Source organism: Dendropsophus ebraccatus, chromosome 10, assembly GCF_027789765.1.
Source record: "Dendropsophus ebraccatus isolate aDenEbr1 chromosome 10, aDenEbr1.pat, whole genome shotgun sequence".
NCBI lineage: Eukaryota > Metazoa > Chordata > Amphibia > Anura > Hylidae > Dendropsophus > Dendropsophus ebraccatus.
Genome location: NC_091463.1, coordinates 26,143,724 through 26,164,181, shown reverse-complemented (window position 1 = coordinate 26,164,181; position 20,458 = coordinate 26,143,724). Strand labels below are relative to the sequence as shown.

The 20,458-nt window shown below is 41.1% G+C and overlaps 1 protein-coding gene across 2 annotated transcripts in view; it reads right to left on the bottom strand.

The window, feature by feature from the left end:
- Window positions 1-6,103: 6,103 nt before the first annotated feature.
- The window catches only part of LHX6 (LIM homeobox 6), a 96,429-nt gene continuing 82,074 nt past the window's right edge, over window positions 6,104-20,458 (bottom strand). For both annotated transcript variants that reach the window (XM_069986309.1, XM_069986310.1), the window contains 6 exons: window positions 12,327-12,547; window positions 11,194-11,294; window positions 11,010-11,105; window positions 9,077-9,251; window positions 8,291-8,394; window positions 6,104-6,379 (listed from right to left, as the gene is read on the bottom strand). In XM_069986309.1, the coding sequence (XP_069842410.1) occupies window positions 6,359-6,379; window positions 8,291-8,394; window positions 9,077-9,251; window positions 11,010-11,105; window positions 11,194-11,294; window positions 12,327-12,547 (718 nt within the window). In that variant the 3' untranslated portion in view covers window positions 6,104-6,358. The remainder of the gene's footprint in view (window positions 6,380-8,290; window positions 8,395-9,076; window positions 9,252-11,009; window positions 11,106-11,193; window positions 11,295-12,326; window positions 12,548-20,458) is intronic.

Genomic DNA, 20,458 nt, shown 5'->3' with positions numbered 1-20,458 from the left:
CCAACGACTGTGTTTACACACCTGAAAATCCTGGCAGCGAAAGAGTCCCCGTCGATGAGGTTGTAAAGTATCTGATTCTCATTCCAATCAATTCATCATTTACATAATTATTCCACCTTTTCTGTAGGAGGATGACATAATTATGCAGAGTTTTTAGCTAATTACTCCTCGCTATTTTTCAGCTGATCACCGGTTTATTTGCAGAGCCTGTATGTCATGAAGTATATCCGCTAAATGTCAAAAACCCAGCCGAAATTTCCCTGCCAATTCAAAGACATCTTTGTACTACGCCATAAGACGTCCCTTAACTGAGGGAGTCCATTATAAAGGCTATTTGAAAAGAGGCCTCTTAGCAATGGCTGTTTATATAGAGAGATCTGTATAAAAGCCGCCTCAGTAATGTATATCCTTTAGGAAGGCTGAATGGTAGTTAAATGTAATTTTTTTTAATTTTTGCTAAGTAATTGGCATATCTTCCTGGCACAGAGGTGTATGGATTAGAGAGAGATGAATATAGCTGTTTATAGGAGCGCACAGAGGAAATTATATTATTTAAATTATTATTATAACACCCAATTGATTTAGTTGAAAGGTCTCTTTATGTAAAATCCCTGTATAGTCATTGGTCCTGAATAGACCCTTGTGTGAACACCATAAAATAAAACTACAGCCGTAATATGGCTGTATTTTCAATGTTAGGCTATGTTTACAGAACGTAAGTTTCCTATTATTCACGGCCGTTGTTGCCGATTTGAAACAACTGCCGAGATTAATAGGAAACTTATGTTGTGCTGCAATCTATGGAATCGTGGGCAGAGTGTATACACACTGTATATAATCCGGCCGGGTTCGCTAGTGGATGCACAAAAAACTGACATGTCAGTTTTGTGTGGCTGCTATTTATTGAATAGTGGGCGCACAAGCCTGACAGGTCACACAATGGAGCGTGCAGCTCCAGCACTTTGTGTTGTGCCCGCATCACAATTCAGCACAAATGAAGATTATCCGACCGGTACTGCAGTAACGGCCAGGATGATCTTCACTAACGCCGGCCGTTCTGTGACCTGGCTGTTTCACACTGTGTGAACCCGGCCTAATCATGTTCTCCATTAAAGTCAATAGAATATTAGCTGGCGGTGCACACACAGTATAGAATAATGGCCGTAATTAATTAATTAATTAATTATTTTTCCCATCTGTTCACACATTGGGGGAGATTTATTAAACTGGTAGAATTGTCTTAGTTGCCACTAGCAACCAATCAGATCCCACCTTTCATTTTCCAAAGAATCTGTGAAAAATGAAAAGTGGAATCTGATTGGTTGCTAGGGGCAACTGAGCCAGTTTTACTTTACACCCTTTTGATAATTATTTTATTGTCAATTAAAATGAGTCATATATAGTTTTTATTTTACTGTGTGTGAGCCTAGCCTAAGGTCGCATAGCCTATACTTTTTATTATAAACCATGTAAATATTAGACCAAATCTAATTTGCTGCGTTTTTGCAATCCGTTCAACATATCCGTTTTCAATTGGTTACTATTAGCGGACACAAAAACGTAGTCAACACTACTTTTGTGACTGTTAAAAAAAACGCATTCTTTTCGATCCGTTTTTTTTTTTTTTTAATAATGGAAGTAAATAGAAAAACAGATCCAAAGGGATGACACATTTTTGTTGATGATTATAAGAGACCTTTTTGGCAGTGGGGTAGCCATAGGGGGAGTAGCTGCCCAGAGCCCCTCTACAGTTGTTTAAAATTGTCTGCTCATGCCTGACCTGCTAATATTCAGCTCCAATGCTCAGCAGTATATGTAGGTATGTTCGGCAGAACTGACAGAAGCAGAGGCGTCACACAGGTTAAAGTCAAACGAAAAAAGGCTGCACTGACAGGAGCAGTGGAGATACCAACTGTGAGTTAATCCCTTCCTCTCAGTTTGATATCTGCCTATGCTGATTACCAACAAGGGTTTAAAATAAATTATTTTTAACTCTTTATTATATTGATTCTTTTCACTTATTATAGGTATGGGAAGAGTAGCATTACACCTCCAGCTCTAGGCCCCCCAGGCTAACCTCTTGCAGCAGCTTATCTCACCATGAACAAAAGTCTGTGTGTAGTGGAGTCAGCATATCTATAAAGCCCCTATTACACAAAGCGATTTGGGCGATATTGGCCGTTATGGATGATAATTGTGCCGTGTAATGCATGATGTCGGCTGATCGTTGTCTTTCAACATGTTGAAAGCTCAACGATCCCGATAGCAGCAATATGCTGCCATTGCTCCGTGGAATAGGAGGGGCGGCAGCAGACCACCGCTATTCTCTATGGGCTGCCCGGATGATCTAGCAATCACCCTGGCATCCCTCCTGACAGGTAGGCACTCGCTTGCCCCCCCTTTTGTCACCCTGTGTAATAGGGGCTTAAGACCATAGATGGGGAAGGGCTCAAGCCAAGTGTTTGCATCAGGGTCACTAACCTATAGCTTTGCCCCTGCTCTTTGGCTTTATATTACTTCATTACTGATTTGTTGCCAGTTCCATGAATTTTAGACGATTCATGGTTGGTTAATGTCTGATGCTGATTTATATAAAAACGATAAGTGCGACTCACCCATGCTCCAGTGCCATCGTTTCGGGAAAAGAACTTCGCCAGCCGCCGATATTCAAACACCGAGCGATCACACTTGAACATGCTTGAGTCTCACTCATCCATGGATGCATGTCCGTGTATGCATGGACAATTAATAATAGCACAGCCGTCATTATTGATTGACATGTCAATTAATTTCATGGCTGCACCGAGCAACAGGAGTTATTCGGTGTGGTGTGTGAATAAAGCGGCATAGTAAACATAGCCTGATATTGTATATGTTTAGCATATTTCAGACAACTAAATTTCTGCATCCCCCAGACTCTACATCGTTCTATTGGACGGCTCATCATAGAAGCCTATGGTGAAGTTCAGGCCCATAGAAGCATGGTGGTCTGGACATTGCGTTCACAGAACATAAATAGTACAATAGGACCATTTCTGGAAGCCTCTAGAATTTATATATATGTATGTCTCACAGTCACTTGCCTTTAAAATGCCACAAATAGTCTCCCAAGAATTCTATAAAAGAACAGGAATCTTAGTGTTCCCAAAAATTGTGACATAATGAGATTGAGAAAATTGAGATTTGAGAAAATTATCCTACAAAAATTGATTTCATTATGATGAGAAAATGTTGTTTTGTTTTTTGGCTTTAAAAACTTTTTTGTGTGTTCTTATTAAAGCGGAATGAAATGTGTTTATAATCCTTCTCCATTCTCTGGAGACAAAGAAAATGGAATTTTACATTGGAAACTTCTAGTTTTTTCTCCAATGAAACAATTATGTATGAAGTATTAACACTACATTGCATTGTGTTGTTAGGCAACCTATACCCGCTCCCGGAAAAGAGAGTGAAGTCATGGAAAAGCTTAGAACTTCATTCAACCCATGGCAAAAATGATGGAATCGCCATATTTTGAAATTTTTCTGTTACGTTCTCCCGGCTTCTTTACTCTGTAGTAATTACAGATATAACACAACACAATGTTTGGCAGCTTAACATTCTGGCTTTGTAACGCAAACACATGGAAGGAAATTATTTTAATTAATAGCATATGTCTTCCTGATCAAGCAGAGGAAGAAATTATAGAATCAAGAACAAAAAAAAACAAAAAAAAAAACAACCCTATTAGTACTTGTTGCTTCTCCTCTGGCTTTTATGACCCCCAATTTTTACGCAAATTACAAGTTCATTCTATGATTTTTTTCAGGAATGTATAATGAAGCCAGAATGCTCAGCTACTCAACAGACATTGCTTAGTGTCATACCTGTGGGTTGTGTATTTGTTATTAAGGAATAAAAGCTAATTGACTATACCCTAAGGGCAGTGATTCCATAATTTTTGCCAGGAATTGTAAAAGGCAAACTCAAATAAGGAAAGTAGTGGGGAAAAAAAATATCTATGGTATGGAACCGTCCTCTTCTGAAGACAATGATGTCCAGTCCTAACAAAAATGGATAAAATTTTCCAAAATGTGCTCAATATTCATTACCTGATAAAATACTGAATTTTTTAAAAATGGGCTTTAAGGTTACTTGTTTTCTCTGAAAATAATAGTATTAGACTAATCTATATTGTGACGCTTGATGCAATCATAGGGGTCTAAGCCCTTTAAGAGTCTGTGGACATACACAAGGTCATTTGCTCAAGACACTGAGACATTGCTGTAACTTATGTAAGTGTGAATAGGTACATTTTTAAAGAGCCTGGGGCAATGTCAAAGTCATGCCCCACAATGATGTCACGCCTACAAATTATTGCAGTCACCTGTCAGAGTCATGCCCAAATCGTCATGCCCAAGTCTTTGCTGATCCCTGGGGCTATATTAAATTAGCAGTGGCCAAGGAGCTTCATCTGGAGGTCATGGAGCCGCCATATAAATAGGTGTCGTATGTAAGTTTGTAAAGTCCCTTTTACACAGGTGGATTATCGGGCAAATGAGCGCTCATAGGATTGTTTGTTCCTGACATTCAGCATCTTCTGTGCAGCCAATAAAATCAGCTGCACATCGCCCCATGTCGGGAAGTTCAGGTGAAAATGATGAGGTTACCGGCCACACAAATGATCAAGCAATCATTCACACAGCCCGACTGCTCAATTAATCAAACTGTGTAAAGGCTCTGTAATCGATCGCCAATCACAGGGATCTGCACGCGTCAGCCGGAGAGCGGAGCACAGTGATAAAGGGCCCTAACCTAAAAACTATCTGTAAACTGTTAAAAAGGACTGTATCACAGTAACATATAGACAATAGGCAGCATGGAGATGAATTGTACAAGTATAATACTTTGTTTGGTATTACAATCTGGACACTGACATCTGCTTCATTTGTGTGTGTGTGTGGGGGGGGGGAGGGGTCATAGATAATATACAAAGGTAGCAAATGTCAGCATACATGGCAGGCACTTTACCTTATTGTAGCATGAACAGCTGCTAACAGATCTTCACCCCCACAAGATTTGGGGTGTTTAGCAATGACATACTCTGTAGGAATGGTTTACCACTATGGTGCAGGTTTTAAACCCAGGACCGAAGAGCCTGTTTTTTTTTCACCACTCTACACCCATTCCACGACTCTGAGACCAATTTCCCAAAGTTGTTTCTCTGTAAGTGTCCTTTCACACTACGGAAAACAGGCGGAAATTCCAAGCGGAATCCCTGCTTGCGGATCCTGCTCAGAATTCTGCCTGCCATCTGTTTCAATGGGATGCCTCGCACACCTCCGCTCTCTGTGCCTCACTGATCAAAGAATTGACATGTCAATTTTTTGAGTGGACAGGCGCAAAGAGCGAAGGCGCGCAAGCCATCCCATTGAATTATGTAGCAGACGGGTTTCCGAGCGGAGTCCACAAGCGGGGATTCCACTCGGAATTCCTACCTGTTTTCCGTAGTGTGAACGAGCCACAAAGGGGAGTCCTGTACAAGTTCTCACCACCCAATAGCAAAGAGGATGGGTCCATCTGACCAGGGCTCCATCTTTTTACAGGCCTTTGAACCACCACATGGACTGTGTGTATATGACATGCATGCCTATTCTCTTATGTAGTTATCTACCATAGCTACATAAGAGAATGGCTAAAATGATGAGTCAAAGAGTTATACTCATTATATTCAAGGGGGATCATTTAGAATCTGCTCCGCAACATATTCATTATCTAAACCATGGGCTTGTGGTAAACAAAGAAGAGAATCAGAGTACTATGGATAGAGCAATATAAACTTTTGGAGGACATAGACTAAATCTTATGAAGTAGATTAAGTTAATTTTCACTGTACCGGCAACCAACCCAAAACTGAAACACTGTGGCCTGGTCATTTTGGCCTGTCTCCACATGAAGCCGACCATTATTAATGTGTGCTATCCAGCCAGATTCAGTATCTCTGCTGCGGTCAGCTGTCTTCTGAATTGCAATCTTACCAAGTTACTGAGGTCTCCTCATGTTGGTGGTAATTGTTCTTCAACACAAATGCAATGGATGACAACTTCAGTCTGAGAACGGGTAGCATTCACTTGTAAGTGTATTATAATTTAATACCAAAGTCAAATTCTTTCAACAAGGTTATCTGCTTATCCTGGGAAGCAAAGTCTGGGCTGTCTTCAAGGAAAGTGAAAGTCTCCAACGTGTACTGGCCACTTTCCTCGAAAATAGAAGCCGAAAGGAACACAACGTTCTCTGTGCTGAGTTCCCATCTCAACTGAATTCTTCACGACCCCGGCTTAGAGGGCTGTATGTCGTCACCAATGGTAGAAGATGATGTTCAATACTGAAAAAGGATTACCTGCCAGAATAAACAGTACAATTACAGACCGGTTATTAATGTAGAGTCTGTTTGCCTTTCATTACAAAACTTCACCAGGATGCGAAGGTGGTAACTTTGTAAGCTGTAATATTATTATGTATTGATGGAAACAAAAAAATAAAGTCACTGTCTATGGTACAATAGTAACCAATCAGATTCCAGAGCTTGCTTCTTGGGGTGGTGGTGGGGGTAAATTTGATTCCAATTGGCAATAACTTGAATAATCCCTCTAATGGGGTTGTCCAGGATTCTTTCAAAAACAGCTCCAGTCTTGTCCAGTTTGTGTATGGCATTGAAGCTCAGTTTAATGGAGCTGAGGTGTAACACCAAACGCAACGTAAGGACAGGTGTGTCGTAATTTTGGGAAGAAAAAGCTATGTTTTTCTAATCTTGGATGCCAATTTTTAAGCCTCAGCACACAAATGGTTATAGCACCTTCTTCCTTTGCTAAGTTGATTGTAGGGCCAATTTAAGTTTTTATGAAGCCTAAAGGCGCTATTACCCCTAGAGTTTATCGGCCAATTATAAGCCATTATGGCCGTTAATCACTTTCTGTAATAGCTGGTGTTATAAGGCAATGACCAGCCCACATGCACGATGCTGGCTGATTTTTGTCTTTTAACATGTTGAAAAAAACTACAACGATAACGAGTCTGCTGGCCGCTGCTTCGTGTAATAGCACCGGCAGTGAACAGGGAACAAGGAGCAAGCAGGCGCTCATCTGACAGGTTGGCGTTCGCTTGCTCCTCCAGACCGGCCCGTGTAATAGGGCCTTAGAGTGATACATGAAACTTTCCTGCCCCCAAATTAGTTATATTTAAGAAGGTTTTCATCATGCAGAAAATCAGTAACAGCAAAGTGTACTGTATACTTGTATATAATAGGCATATAGGGGGAGATTTATCAAACAAAGTGAAACTGGCTCAGTTGCCCCTAGCAACAGATTTCCTTTTTCATTCCTCACAGACTCTTTGGAAAAAGAAAAGTGGAATCTGATTGGTTGCTAGGGGCAACTAAGCCAGTTTCACTTTACGCCTTGTTTGATAAATCTCCCACATAGTTCCCAAATAAGTACTGCATTCCCTGCCCTGACTGCCCAGCATTCTACATCTGTGTCCAGCTGTCATTTGCAGGCTATGGGATCAATAGGGCCAACATTATAGAAAGAAAGATAGGCGAAGGGAGTGGTGTGTAGCAGAAGATGCTAGACAGTATAATTTATGGCCACTTATATGTCATCCCTCAGGAATGTGCAATTAGCAGCCTGAAGAAAGATGCTCATCTTGCCTCATGTCAGATACCTGGGTAGTTTACACTTTTTTTCTGCGGTCATGTTGTGGGATAGTAAGTAATGTCTATAGCAGAGAGAACCTGCCATGATCAATTAGGGCATGTAGCCACATGAAGTATATATAAAACTAAGTAAATCGAATAAAACGTGAATCTAATATAACCATCAGAATATAGAACAAATGCTCTATCAATATAAACTGCCCATTTTATACCATACTGACTACTACTTGTGCATACTAAGGCCATGTTCAGACCTTGTAGGAGACCAGCCATTTGGTGACCTGTGATTCCATAGACGGAACGTAATGTATATTTTCAAATTAATCACTGCCGTTGTTGAAATCGGCAACAACGGCCATTGTTTTACGAAAATATACATAGTGTGAACATAGCCTAATAATGTAAGGGATTAGCATGTATATTTTTTGGAGAATTGTTAATTTTGAGGAAGATTTAAACACTATTGGGTATAAAACTTGTGACGTGATATATTTGGGACTGGAGATCTGACAAACTCAAGAACAACTGCTCCTGTACAGGACAGATACAGAATAGAAAAATATGTGGTCCAAAATATATAAAGGAAGCGTCTCTTACCTTGTCTCCTCTGTTAGACAGTGTTGCTTCCATGTCACTTTTGAGATGCACAGGAGGAGCAGCATAGGGGAGTCTGCAGTGCACCTGCCCACACTGTACCTGGCCTGCAGAAAAGTAGAGAAATAATATACTATAACCAAACTGGATTCGGAGGCTATGATATAAGCAATATAGTAGATGCAGTGAACTGTGGATGGAAAAGCCCTTTAATTGCTTTGAGGTGGCCAAAACCACAGCAAAATCCTCAGCATACAAGCTGCTTATCCGTGGCAGAAAGCTTATGCTGAATGCTTTGAAACCCACTGCATACTTTTCAGAAAAAAAAAATCTATTGTCTCACTTGAAGGGGTATTCTGCTGAAATGTTTTAATATGTTGCTTATTCTTGCCTTTCCGCTCTCCCCCGATGTCCTCCAACATCATCTTTGGATCCAGGCTGAACCATTCCATCTCCACTTCTGGGAACGAGTCATCTTGGCCGTGACAGCCTGCTCAGCCAATCACTGACTGAGACGGGACAGTGCAGTGGCCATTGATTGGCCAAGACAAGTCCGTCTCAGAAGTGAAGGTGGGATCGTTCAGCCGGGACCCGAAGATCTTCCTTGTCCACGGCACCTTTCTAACATGGAGTATTATTACAACCCTACATCACCAGATGCTACCACCTCTACTGAGATGGGTGGATGGACATGTAAGTATAGGATTTCGGTCACATTTTGAAAATACACAGTGTAATGGATTTCGTTGAGCGTATTTATTCATTATTGTACAATATGACGTGACTTACTTTCTATATATCCATGTAATGTCACCATTCTGGCTCTTTCTGGACTGCTGAAGGGGGAGAAGTGAATGTCATCTGAAAGTGAAGAGGTGAGACGGGTTGGTGTAGGGCCGGGTGGAGGCACTGTATGCTGAGGCGTGTGTTTTTTATGTCGTGCTCGGCAGTTCTGAAACCAAACCTGGGGATTTTAAATTGTTTTACAAAAAAATCAGCAAATACATATTGTATCAGTTATGGATGATACAAACTATGGAAACAATAAGTATCTGTGCTCAACTACTGGAGACTGAAAGAACATTGGAGAAGGAAATGGTATACTGATGGTTAGCAAGACTAAATTTCCCAGGGTTATTTAACCCCTTTATGAACATGTTGGCACATTGATAAGTGAAGCCTCCACCATGAGGTACAGTTATGGGGGCAATCAGGAGCTCTTAGTGTTTCTTTATATTTCAAAGAATCTGCATCATTTCACAGCCCCCTTCTTAGAACAACACAGAACAACACAGCCGAACAAGAGGATGCTTAAAGGGGTTGACCACTTTATAGTAAAATAGTTCAGTATACAGTATTAGTAGGTGTACTCACTGTATATACTGACAGCAGCTCCCTGTGTACCTCATAGAGTTAATATCAGTCTCCCCTCCTCCAGGATGTGCTGCCCTGCTCTGTGGTGAGTCTGTCCATAAAATGGCTGACATGAAGGAGCATGTGACCATGTCCCGCCCCCAGTGTCTAATACTGTACACTAAGCAATTTTACTATAAAGCGGCCAACCCCTTTAATTAAACAATGGTATAATTTTATCAATGGTCCTTTAACCAATATTAGGACCTTGATCTCCACACCCAGCTAGGGCCATACACCTTCAATAACTGTCAGCCAATCTGGCCAAAAGGTATTTCTCCCAATTTCCCCATACACATAAACATTCTGCTCCACCAAACGTTCCTGCACTCTCTATGGGGAGCCAGAGAGCTCTGGCACTGGCTTATGTCTCCAAACTATTTTACCAGTCCACTCACTGTGTAAGGTTAGGAGTAGTGTTGAGTGGAGAGGCAGAACTGTTCGCATTCGGCAATATTATCCGAACCTGAACACTTGGCATTTGACTCTCCAGGGCTGCAAAAGTTGGATACAGCCCTAGGGAGTCCTGGAGAACATGGCTGTATCCATGTTTTCCAAGACCACTAGTTCGGTATCCAACCTCTGCAGCCCTGGGGAGTCAAATGCCAAGCGTTCAGGTTCAGAGAACGTTGCCAAACCCAAACAGGTCAGCCTTTCCACTGAACACTAATTCTGAGGACAGATCATCTACTTAACTCCAGGAAAGCTAGCCACTCTGTCCTCTGTTTGGTCGATCTTTCCATCTCACAACAGCTACACGCAGTCTCTTACTCCAGCCCAGGGGCTCCTCTTATGGCAGCTATGTGTAATCTTGTAAGAGCCTTCTACACAAGGGGATCATCATCAAAATAGATGGATTATTGCCTCATGTAAAAGACCCTGAACAAGCAATTGTCCATTCGCCATCACTGGTAGGCTGCACATCTGACTATGTAATAATAGAATGTGTGGGTGACAATGATGTAAGTAAAGGGCAGCACAAAGGACCCAGTTATCATTTGCATGGCCCTAACCACAATTACTAGACAGTATCTAAATATATCTCCCAATGGGATGATATTGGCAGTATTCTGGTCCACTGGCTACTGCCAACACATAGGGTACAACAAAACAAGAGGTCGGAGCACATGAACAAGGACAAAAAAAGCTACAGTATATACTGTACATACAAAGTACCTTACTAAGGGAAAAGGAGGGTTATCACGCTCCTTACACATACACCGATGTCCCCTTTTATCTATTATGGCCCCTTTTATCTATTATTGCTTCAATAATAGCAGTGCATGTCTCATAATACTATAATACTAACCTGGATAACTCTTCTGCTTAGTCCTGTCATGTCTGCAAGCTTCTGAAGTGTTTGAGCATCGGGATTATTATCCTGTGCAAACTGTGCCTGCATCACCTATAACACAGAGAACATTAGTGGCGGAGTCCAGTGCACAAGCAGCGACCCTTATAGTCAACACAATCCCTGGTGGAGACTCCAATACCTGTAGTTGTTCTGCTGTGAATGATGTCCGTGCCCTTTTTGCTGGTTTTGGCTGGCTGTCTTGTTCTGACGGTACTGCCCCCTCCAACGTAATCCCATTGCCTGGAAATACAGATATTCCTCACTTTTTACGGGAAGACAAAAATATGACTCACTGGTCATTTATTGGTGTTTACATTTATATCGCCCCATATACTGGATTGGTAAATACAGTAAGTTTACATGTACCCACTTAAAGATGGGTAAGTGTATGCTGTTCTATCTAAGGGTAGTATAAACTAGTGACAGAGAAGCTGAACAAGATGATGCATCACTTACATTGTTCTGTGCAGCTGATCCAGGGATATCCTCCTGAATAACATGGACAATAAGTAGTCCTCTCCATAATACGCATGAGCCCAGTAGTCCTGGATATTCATGAGAAGCAGAAAACTCCACCCACCAGCTGCTGATTGGCAGTTATCTATCCATGCTGTATATAGGCAGCAAACTGTCAATCAGCAGCTGGAGGGCGGGGAAGGGGTGTGGCAAGAATCCTATTTTCCTGCATATTAGGAGAACGGCTGAACAAAATGATGTAAGTAATACACTAATCTGTTTAGCATTTATATCACTAATTTATTTTTCCCTCATTTAAGGCAGCATAAACCTAGTGACAGATTCCTTTTAAGTTTGAGTCTCCTACACTACAGTCTCATTGAATGATGACTGGTCATGTTTTGGTGCCATATTAATGGCTAATACACGCCATCCTACAGGGACCAGAGGGGTTAACAGATACTCTAACATTTTTATTTTATATAATATTTAATATGCTCTCTATAAGGTTTATAAAATCTAATAACCATTTGTCAAGGGTCTTGGGGATGAATGGGTTTAGAGGGTGGGGGGCTATGGTGAAATGTTCTCCTACTGCCGATAGCTTCCATTTGGTTGATTACTGAAAACATTCTGTCACTGGCACAGCTGGATGGCATGACTAATAGCTTAATCATAGCATTCATGAATAACACACAAAAGAAGGAAGTTAACAAAGAAATGGTGCAACATAACAAGAGCATCTTAGATGGCAGAAGAAACATAGCTATACACAAGTCAACAGAGCACAAGTTTCAAAAGATGGCGACAGCTTACCATTCTCAGCTGCCCTTTTCAGATTTTCTATCATGGTGTCATAATGGATTCTGCATAAAACCTTCTCCTCCACAAGGCCAAACTCTTCCCCGGTAGACAGCTGCCTCTTACAGGAGTAGCAGGCGAAGCAAGCTAAGTGATAGGCATTCCCCCGAGCTCTTCTCACCCAGTCGCTGGCGTAGATCTGTCTGCCACAGCGAGCGCACTTGGTTCCAAACCGGCTAGAAGACACAAAAAAGGAAAATCAAAGGCAACTGCAAGACTGTACAATGAAAGCTGAAATGGTCCAGGACCAACTCATGGAAACTCCTACCCTATTGTTCTGCATTCCCAGTTCCCCCAAGGGCAACAAGATTGTGGCCACACACATGACTAGTTAAGGGGGTTATCCAGGGTAAGAAAATGCACTGCTAATTTTTCTGGTAAAAGCAGTGCCACCCCTGTGGTATTACAACTTGGCTCCATTCACTTCAATGGGATTGAGCTGCAATACCACACCCAAACTGAGGAAAAGTGGCCATGTTTTTTATCAACAAGTTCTGTACAGATGTTGATGTGGCTTAGTATCAAGAGAGAGTTTAGCTCCGGAGTCTGCAGAAATGATAATGCAGCACTGAACTGTAACACAAACTGTAACTCAGAACTAGTATGAAATCAGTAATGCAATGTATTTACACAGTTAGGCTATGTTCACACAACGTCTTTTTATCTCCGTTTAAAATGACGTCCGTCATTTTGAGTCTAAAATAACGGACGTTATTTAGCAGCCTGACCTCGCCTTGCAATGACTGGTGTTTGTACATTATAGCAGTTTGGAATTACTAATTGGCCTTTGGGTGCGGCTTAATTGAAAAGTCCATTGAATTTAATAGTAAAAACGGAAACAGAACGGTGACAAAAGGAAAACTGTGTGTGAACTACAAATAAAAAACATCCGCTGTTTGCAAAAGACGTCCGAAAATAATGATCATGTTCATTATTTTGATGCCCGCGGCAAAAACGTCAGTTGTTCAATACGCTGTGTGCATTGGACGTCTGTCTTCCCATTGACTTCAATACATTGCCATTGCAGTCAGTTAAATCTCGGCAAAAAGGGACGTTATTTTAAATATGAAAATCGGCCGCCTTTTTAATATTTTTGACGTTGTGTGAACATAGCCTTAAAGAGTAACTGTCATTATAAATAACTTTTGACATGTCCTCAGGCATCTCAAAAGTTCTTGACCACAGCGGGTCTTTCTGCTGAGACCTGCTGTGATCAGGAGATATAGCCGAGGGGGAAGCGCAGCAACTGTGCAATCCGCTCCCCAGCCCCTCACTAGTTCCAACAGTTTAGGGTCCATTTACACAGAAAGATTATCTGACAGATTATCTGCCAAAGATTTGAAGCCAAAGCAAGGAAGGATTTGAAAAGACCTGATCTCTGTGACCTGATCTCTGTTTATAGTCTGTTTCTGGCTTTGGCTTCAAATCCTCGGCATATAATCTGTCAGAGAATCTTTCTGTGTAAATGGACCCTTAGCCTCATAGACTATAACGGGGCCAAAGTGTGAGAATTAGCAAGCAGCCAAGGAGTGGATTACATTGTCGCCGCACTCTCTTAACAGCTGTATCTCTTGATCTCAGCAGGTCTTTGCAGTGAGACCTGGTGCAATCAATAACTTTTGATATGCCTGATGATGTGTTAAAAGTTATTTATAATGACAGGGACTCTTTAAAAAAAAAAAAAACACCACAAAAGTAAAACACCTAAAAAAAAGCCAGCAGTTTTTACTGCTTTTTGGCAGTTTTTCTGCCTTTTTTCAATCACGGTATAGGCATTTTTTTCTGGCATTTTACACCCTGCAATTTTTTCATTATAAGTCATGTGATTCTTTCATCATGTGGTTCCAGGATTTCTATTGAATAAATTGGAAGAAATAAAATGCCAGAAAAAAAACACCAAAATGCATATGGCATTTGTTTTTTTCTCCACTATTGAAGGGAAGAAGAGGAAAAGCAGCTGTTCTTGAAAAAAAACATCAAACACAATGCACGCTGCAAAGAAGCACAAAATTTATAATACAACCTAAAAAAAAAAGCCAAACAGAAAACGTGATGTGCGTATAGGGCTTTATATTTTCTACTGACTCTCAGCTAACATCTAGAAAGTACAGGTCCACTGAGGTCCACAGATATGTAGCACAGAGTATTTTCTCTATAAGGAACATTAAAAGTTAGTAAGGTCTGTATTATGGCTACAACAGCCACACCCCAGAGGTTCCATAGTAATAAGTGTTGAGCGACCATTCTCGTTGCGCATAGCGTTTGATCGAGCAACAGCGTGCTGTTTAAATATTTGTGCTATTGTACTGACAGCAGTATTTGTTTTGATGCCAGGAGTTAAAAACTGTTTAAGGGTGCCTCTTCACACGGCTTATCCGCAGCGGATATCTTGCTGCAAATTCGCAGTGAAATATGCTGCAGATACTTGCCCATGCATTTAAATGGGCGGACATACTCGCAGCGGGATTGATTGGCTAACCGCCGAGAGGCCCCGAAGCAAGCAGGAGCCCCTGCGTCGTTAAGAGTGTTCAGAGGGGGGCCGCGCATCTGCAGCCCAGGACTGCGGCAATTAGCAGACACAGTACGATTGCCTTGCCTGCTAATAAGCCTTTTAAATGCAGCTGTCAAAGTTTTCATCTGTAACTGGCTGGGGTCTGCGCGGCATTCTATTGCTCTTGGCTGCAGCAGCCGAGAGCAATAGAACACCATACTGCATAGATCTCAATGAGAGATCAGAGTAATGATACTTGAAGTCCCCCAGGGGGAATAACCCTAACCCCAGGGGGACTTCTAGTTAGTGTGTAAAAAAATATATGTTTTTTTATTTTTAAAAAATCCCCTCCCCTAATAAAAGTTTGAATAACCCTCCTTTCCACATTTTATAAATAAATAAACATATTTGGTATCGCCGCGTGCGTAATCCCCCAAACTATTAATTTATTTCATTCTTAATCTCTCATGGTAAGATTAATTACGTAATTACGCAAAATTATGCATTTTTGGTCGTATCAAATCCAGAAAAATTGTGATAAAAAAGAATAAGAATAGGAAAGTGCAAATCATGGCGCAAAAAATTACACCTCACACGGCCCCAAAGACTAAAGTATAAAAGCGTTATAAGCCTGGTAATAGAGCGATTTTAAGGAACATTTATTTTTTTTTAAAAGGTTTTAATTATTTAAAAGCCATCAAATAAAATAAAGGTTACACAAGCTACATTTTGTTGTAATCGTACCGACTTGAGGAACATGCATAACAAGTCAGTTTTACTCTAGGGCAAACAGCATAAACACGAAACGTCTTTTTTTTTTTTAAAGTGTTTTCTTTTTTTTTCAATTTCACCACACATTTAATTATTTTGTGGTTTTGCAGCATACTTTATGCAAAAATTAAGCCTGTCATTGCAAAGTACAATTGGTGGCACCACAAATAAGGGCACATTTGGGTCTCTAGGTGGAAAAATGCAACTGCTATGGCTTTTTAAGCACAAGGAGAAAAAAACTAAAGCGCAAAAATGGAAATTGGCCCGGTCCTTAAGGGGTTAAAATACAGAATAATTAGAATGATAAAAAACAATACCTAACTGCAAGAAACAGTGAAGGCGAACCAGGCACCCTCCACTCTGCTGAGCAGGGGGAACCTGGTTAAATGCTCAAGTCTCCCATTGATCTCAATGGGGTTCATTACCCGACTGCAAAAATGCTTGACTGGAGTAATGAGAACTCGAGCATTTTAGTGCTCGCCCAACACTATTTTTTATCCAAACTGGCATTGTAATATGGACTCTAAGGGTCCTATTCCACGAACAACAATGTAAACGAGAGTTGATCTGCTAGAAATGGGCATATTTCATGGCCCCATAATCGTTTAGCGAGGGCTGCAGGGACATTGTTACATTGTTTAAACAAATTAACCGACAGAATTGAACTACCAATAGTTCTATGTCCATAAGCATCAAAATAATGCACACCACCTATAAATAAACAATGCTGGACAGTGTTCTACATATATCAAAAAAATACTTTATTTATTACATACAACGAAAATTTATATTGTTTAAAAACATATATTAAAAAGGGAGCAGAAACCCATACAATACATGCATCAGATGGTATACAGGGCAGAGGAAAATAAATAGTACAATCGCTATATATTAAATCATTGATGGTATATCAATTGACCCACAGAGGTATGAAAGAGCAAAAAAAATTTTTATAAGTGATGAATAGAAATAATCCAAACAAAGTAAATAGGAAACAGTAAGGTAAGCCTACATAAATGAAACTGCAAGTGCAGTCTAAAGTGCAACCAAGTGCAATACCATGTATAGTGTCTAAACCATACAGGTGTATGATCCAACCTCTGGGTATATGGTATATACTCCTACCCAGTACCACCACTCACCCCTCACATTGTTTAAACATCTTACTTTACCTATCTAGGCTTTACCTATCCAGGAGGAGGAGCTTCAGCGCTCCTCCTCCCTGGGTCCCACGCGCAGCAGCAGCTTCGGAACGGCCTGTCTGAGCTGGAAGACCGCTCAGCCAATCACTGGCTGCGGCGGTCCCGGTCACTGATTGGCTGAGTGGTCTGTCAGCTTAGACAGGCCGCTCCGAAGCTGCTGCTGCTGCGCACGGGACCTGGGAGGAGGAGCGCAGGAGAAGCCCTGCAGCCTGGATAGGTAAAGTATGCTGTTTTTAAATCATTGGGCACCAACTGCGCACCGCTTTTTCACGTAGCAATGCGTGACACGATCATCGGCTGATCAGTGTCTCTTTTCCACGGAGCAATAATTGGCTAAATCAGGCCAATTTGGCCAATTATCACTCCGTGGAATAGGCCCCTAAAACTAAAAGCTATACCACAGATCTGTAGCTGCGGGCAGGACAATCTCAGCTCGGTCACAGCAAAAACAGAACAGTCATTTGCAGCCGATCCCACATTTGTAACAAAGATAAAAAATGGAACACAAACCCTGAGAGCCTGTGCTTCATAGGACACAATCCGAAAACAAACACCCACTTAAGAAGCCGCTCATTCATTTTAGTGGACAGTTAAATTACACTTAATGTCCTTGTGTTTGTTTAGTTTAGCAATTTTATGTTGGAGCAATAAGCGCAGATTTTCTTTCAAGATTTCACAAAACTATGAAAACACTTATTTAATAGATTTTTCTGACCACTTTTTCTAATTCAGTCCGATGTGATTTTTAGGTTTTGGCAATGGGACCAAATTTTTTAATGAATGTATTCCCCATTTAATTCATAACAGATATGTATTGAAGTGTATATACAGGATGGTCCAAAAGTAGGTAGACAGTGTGTGTAATAGGGTTATAAAGGGGGAGAGTTATCAAACATGGTGTAAAGTGAAACCGGCTCAGTTGCCCCTAGCAACCAATCAGATTCCACCTTTCATTTTCCAAAGAGTCTGTGAGGAATGAAAAGTGGAATCTGATTGGTTGCTAGGGGCAACTGAGCCAGTTTCACTTTACACCATGTTTTATTAATCTCCCCTTGAACCCTATTACACATACTGTCCACCTACTTTTGGACCACCCTGTATAGTCACTGGGCCATGTCAGGGTCAGGGGGTCCAACTGCTGAAAAACCCATAGAGACTTTGATGGAATTGGTGTTTTGTGAGCTTGGCTATCTAGGGAAAGCTGGAATGAAACAAAGGGACACAGGGTCTATCCAAGTCCTGTTCCCTCTAGTGTTTGTTGGGGGTTTCAGCAGCCGACCCCTACTGAGGACTACTCCTGACTTGTGTCTGTACACTTTAGGCTGGGGCTCGCTACACTTCAATTCCCGGTTGCATGGCCAGGAACCGTTGTGTCCCACTGTCTAATTGCGCTTATACAAGTGAATGGGGTCACATTGTGACCCAAAGGTAGCTATGACCCCACAGTTGCAAAAAAATCCATCCAGGGGTCACAGAACCAATGAGCAAGACAGGCAGCGTGGTGACTCTCGATTGTGCGGCCAGGAATTACTGTGTAGCCTAAGCCTACTAGTAAAAATAAGAGCAAATAACGGCTGTTGTTGCAAAACAATGGTTGATATTAATGTTCATGATCATTAATGACGGCTGTCATTGCCCCGATTTTTACCTAGTGGGTAAAAAAAAACAAAAAAACTGCTGCATTATACTATAGGGGAATTTTCTAATCCAGCAAAAAAAGAGCTGTGCAGAAATCTTCATGACTGTATTACAGTAAATTGCAAAGAAGCATGGCGGCCTCACGTAACAGTCTCAGTGTGCAGGTGACAGCTGTTTCTATACATACTATACACTTCCTCAGATCACCCTTCTCATTGGAATTTACTAGTCACCAGTCTTCTCCCAATAATCACAATTGCTTATGCACATATCATTTGAGCAAAACAATGCAACTTGTTGTTTTTGCACCTCTTGTAATTTTTTCAAAATGTTGAAGTGTTGCGGCTTTCTGCGGTCTAACGGATTTATGTCTAAATCTTATGTTATAGCAGAACTCTAAACAGATCCCGCCTAGCATAGATTTCATGGTGCATGAGAATTTAGATACACCAGACTTATTCAGTAGCCAAGCGTCTGTCATGCAACTTGTGTGACCAAGATGAAAGTTGTTCAATGTCCCAGCTGACGCAATGGCAGGTGTCCCGGAGGCAGGCTCTTCTCCTTAGTTGCTCTGACTTCCCGGCCTCTCCTCTCAGCTATAACTGACAGCTTTAGCTGATTTTCTGGGCATCTAACTTGCACTTAAAAGCCCGCCTCCTGGACACTTCTATTATGTTTTTCTTGGCCATGTACTCGGCATGAACAAGCTATCAGGTATCAGTCCCCTGTCCTCCCTGACCTCTGTATAGGGCTGTCAGTGGACTGATGGCAAAAAAAACTGACAGACACTCCTTAGAGTGTCTAAATTTTCTGTGACTAAAATTTTGAGATTGACGGGAAGATGTCACAGGGAGAATCCAGAGGGGGCGAGGTAGGTCAGTATGTTTTTTAAAATTTTCATATCAAGCTCAGCACAATACAAGATAACACAGATAAGTAAACCTTGAGCGCACTTGGGTTCATCCACCCCCGAGCCTGCAACATTTCATTACCAATGGCTGCAGAAGGTTAATGCAACCCAGAAGGTTAGTGCTGTATCCATGTTTTCCAGCTGCTTCCAACTTTTGGAGTCATCAGTAGTCAAATGCTGCATATTCAGGTTCTGACTAACCTCAGCGTGCTCGAGGTCCACTCATCTCTACAAGAAAAAGATTTATCCGGAATACCCCTATAAACCTATACTAGTATGTAAAACCTAAAGGCCTTCTTTTGTTACTGATCATCTGCTGATTTTGGCACCAAAACACACCCGTGTTTTTCTGCCAAAATGACGGCCGTCCAATAAGGCATTGTGGGAACATAGCCCCAAACTGTATTCATAGTCTTTACTACTAATACATAAAAGCCACGAATAACCCACTGACATGAGTTTCCATGACCTTGAACATGTGCAGGATGAAGTTGTCCCACAGGAACTTTGCTTCCCCCTTGCCCCGTACCTGCACCCACCAAATCACAGGTTGTATTTACTAGCTGGTACATTCAAAGAACAGTTTAATTTTTATAAGAGAAATTTTTCAACAAAAACAAATAGAATTTATCTTATTAGGCATGCATAAAATTCGGAATATCTCTGTTTATTTTACTTCTTAATTTAGCATAAATTGTTCCAATGCAAATTAGATTTACACCCCCACTGAATCGGGTTCTTAAGAACGTTTGACAGATGTGGAATAGAGGAACAGCAGTTCAGACCCGCACTCTCAGCTCTGCGGTTAACCTGCCTCGCTGAAAAGACTGGTCGGTATTCTAGCTGGCTGCAAATTAGATAATCAAGATCAATTGTTTTGAAGCCGTAAAAGACGTGGGATAATTAAGAAGAAAATTACACTTCATGGGAAACAAAAAAGTAAAAAAAAAACCAAAAACATTCAGGCACATATGTATTTTACAGCTGAACATTAACAACTGAGACTGTGTTCTTATCATAAGAAGCCTCCCTCCATAAGTGATGTTATATTATATAACTAGCATAGTATTGATAC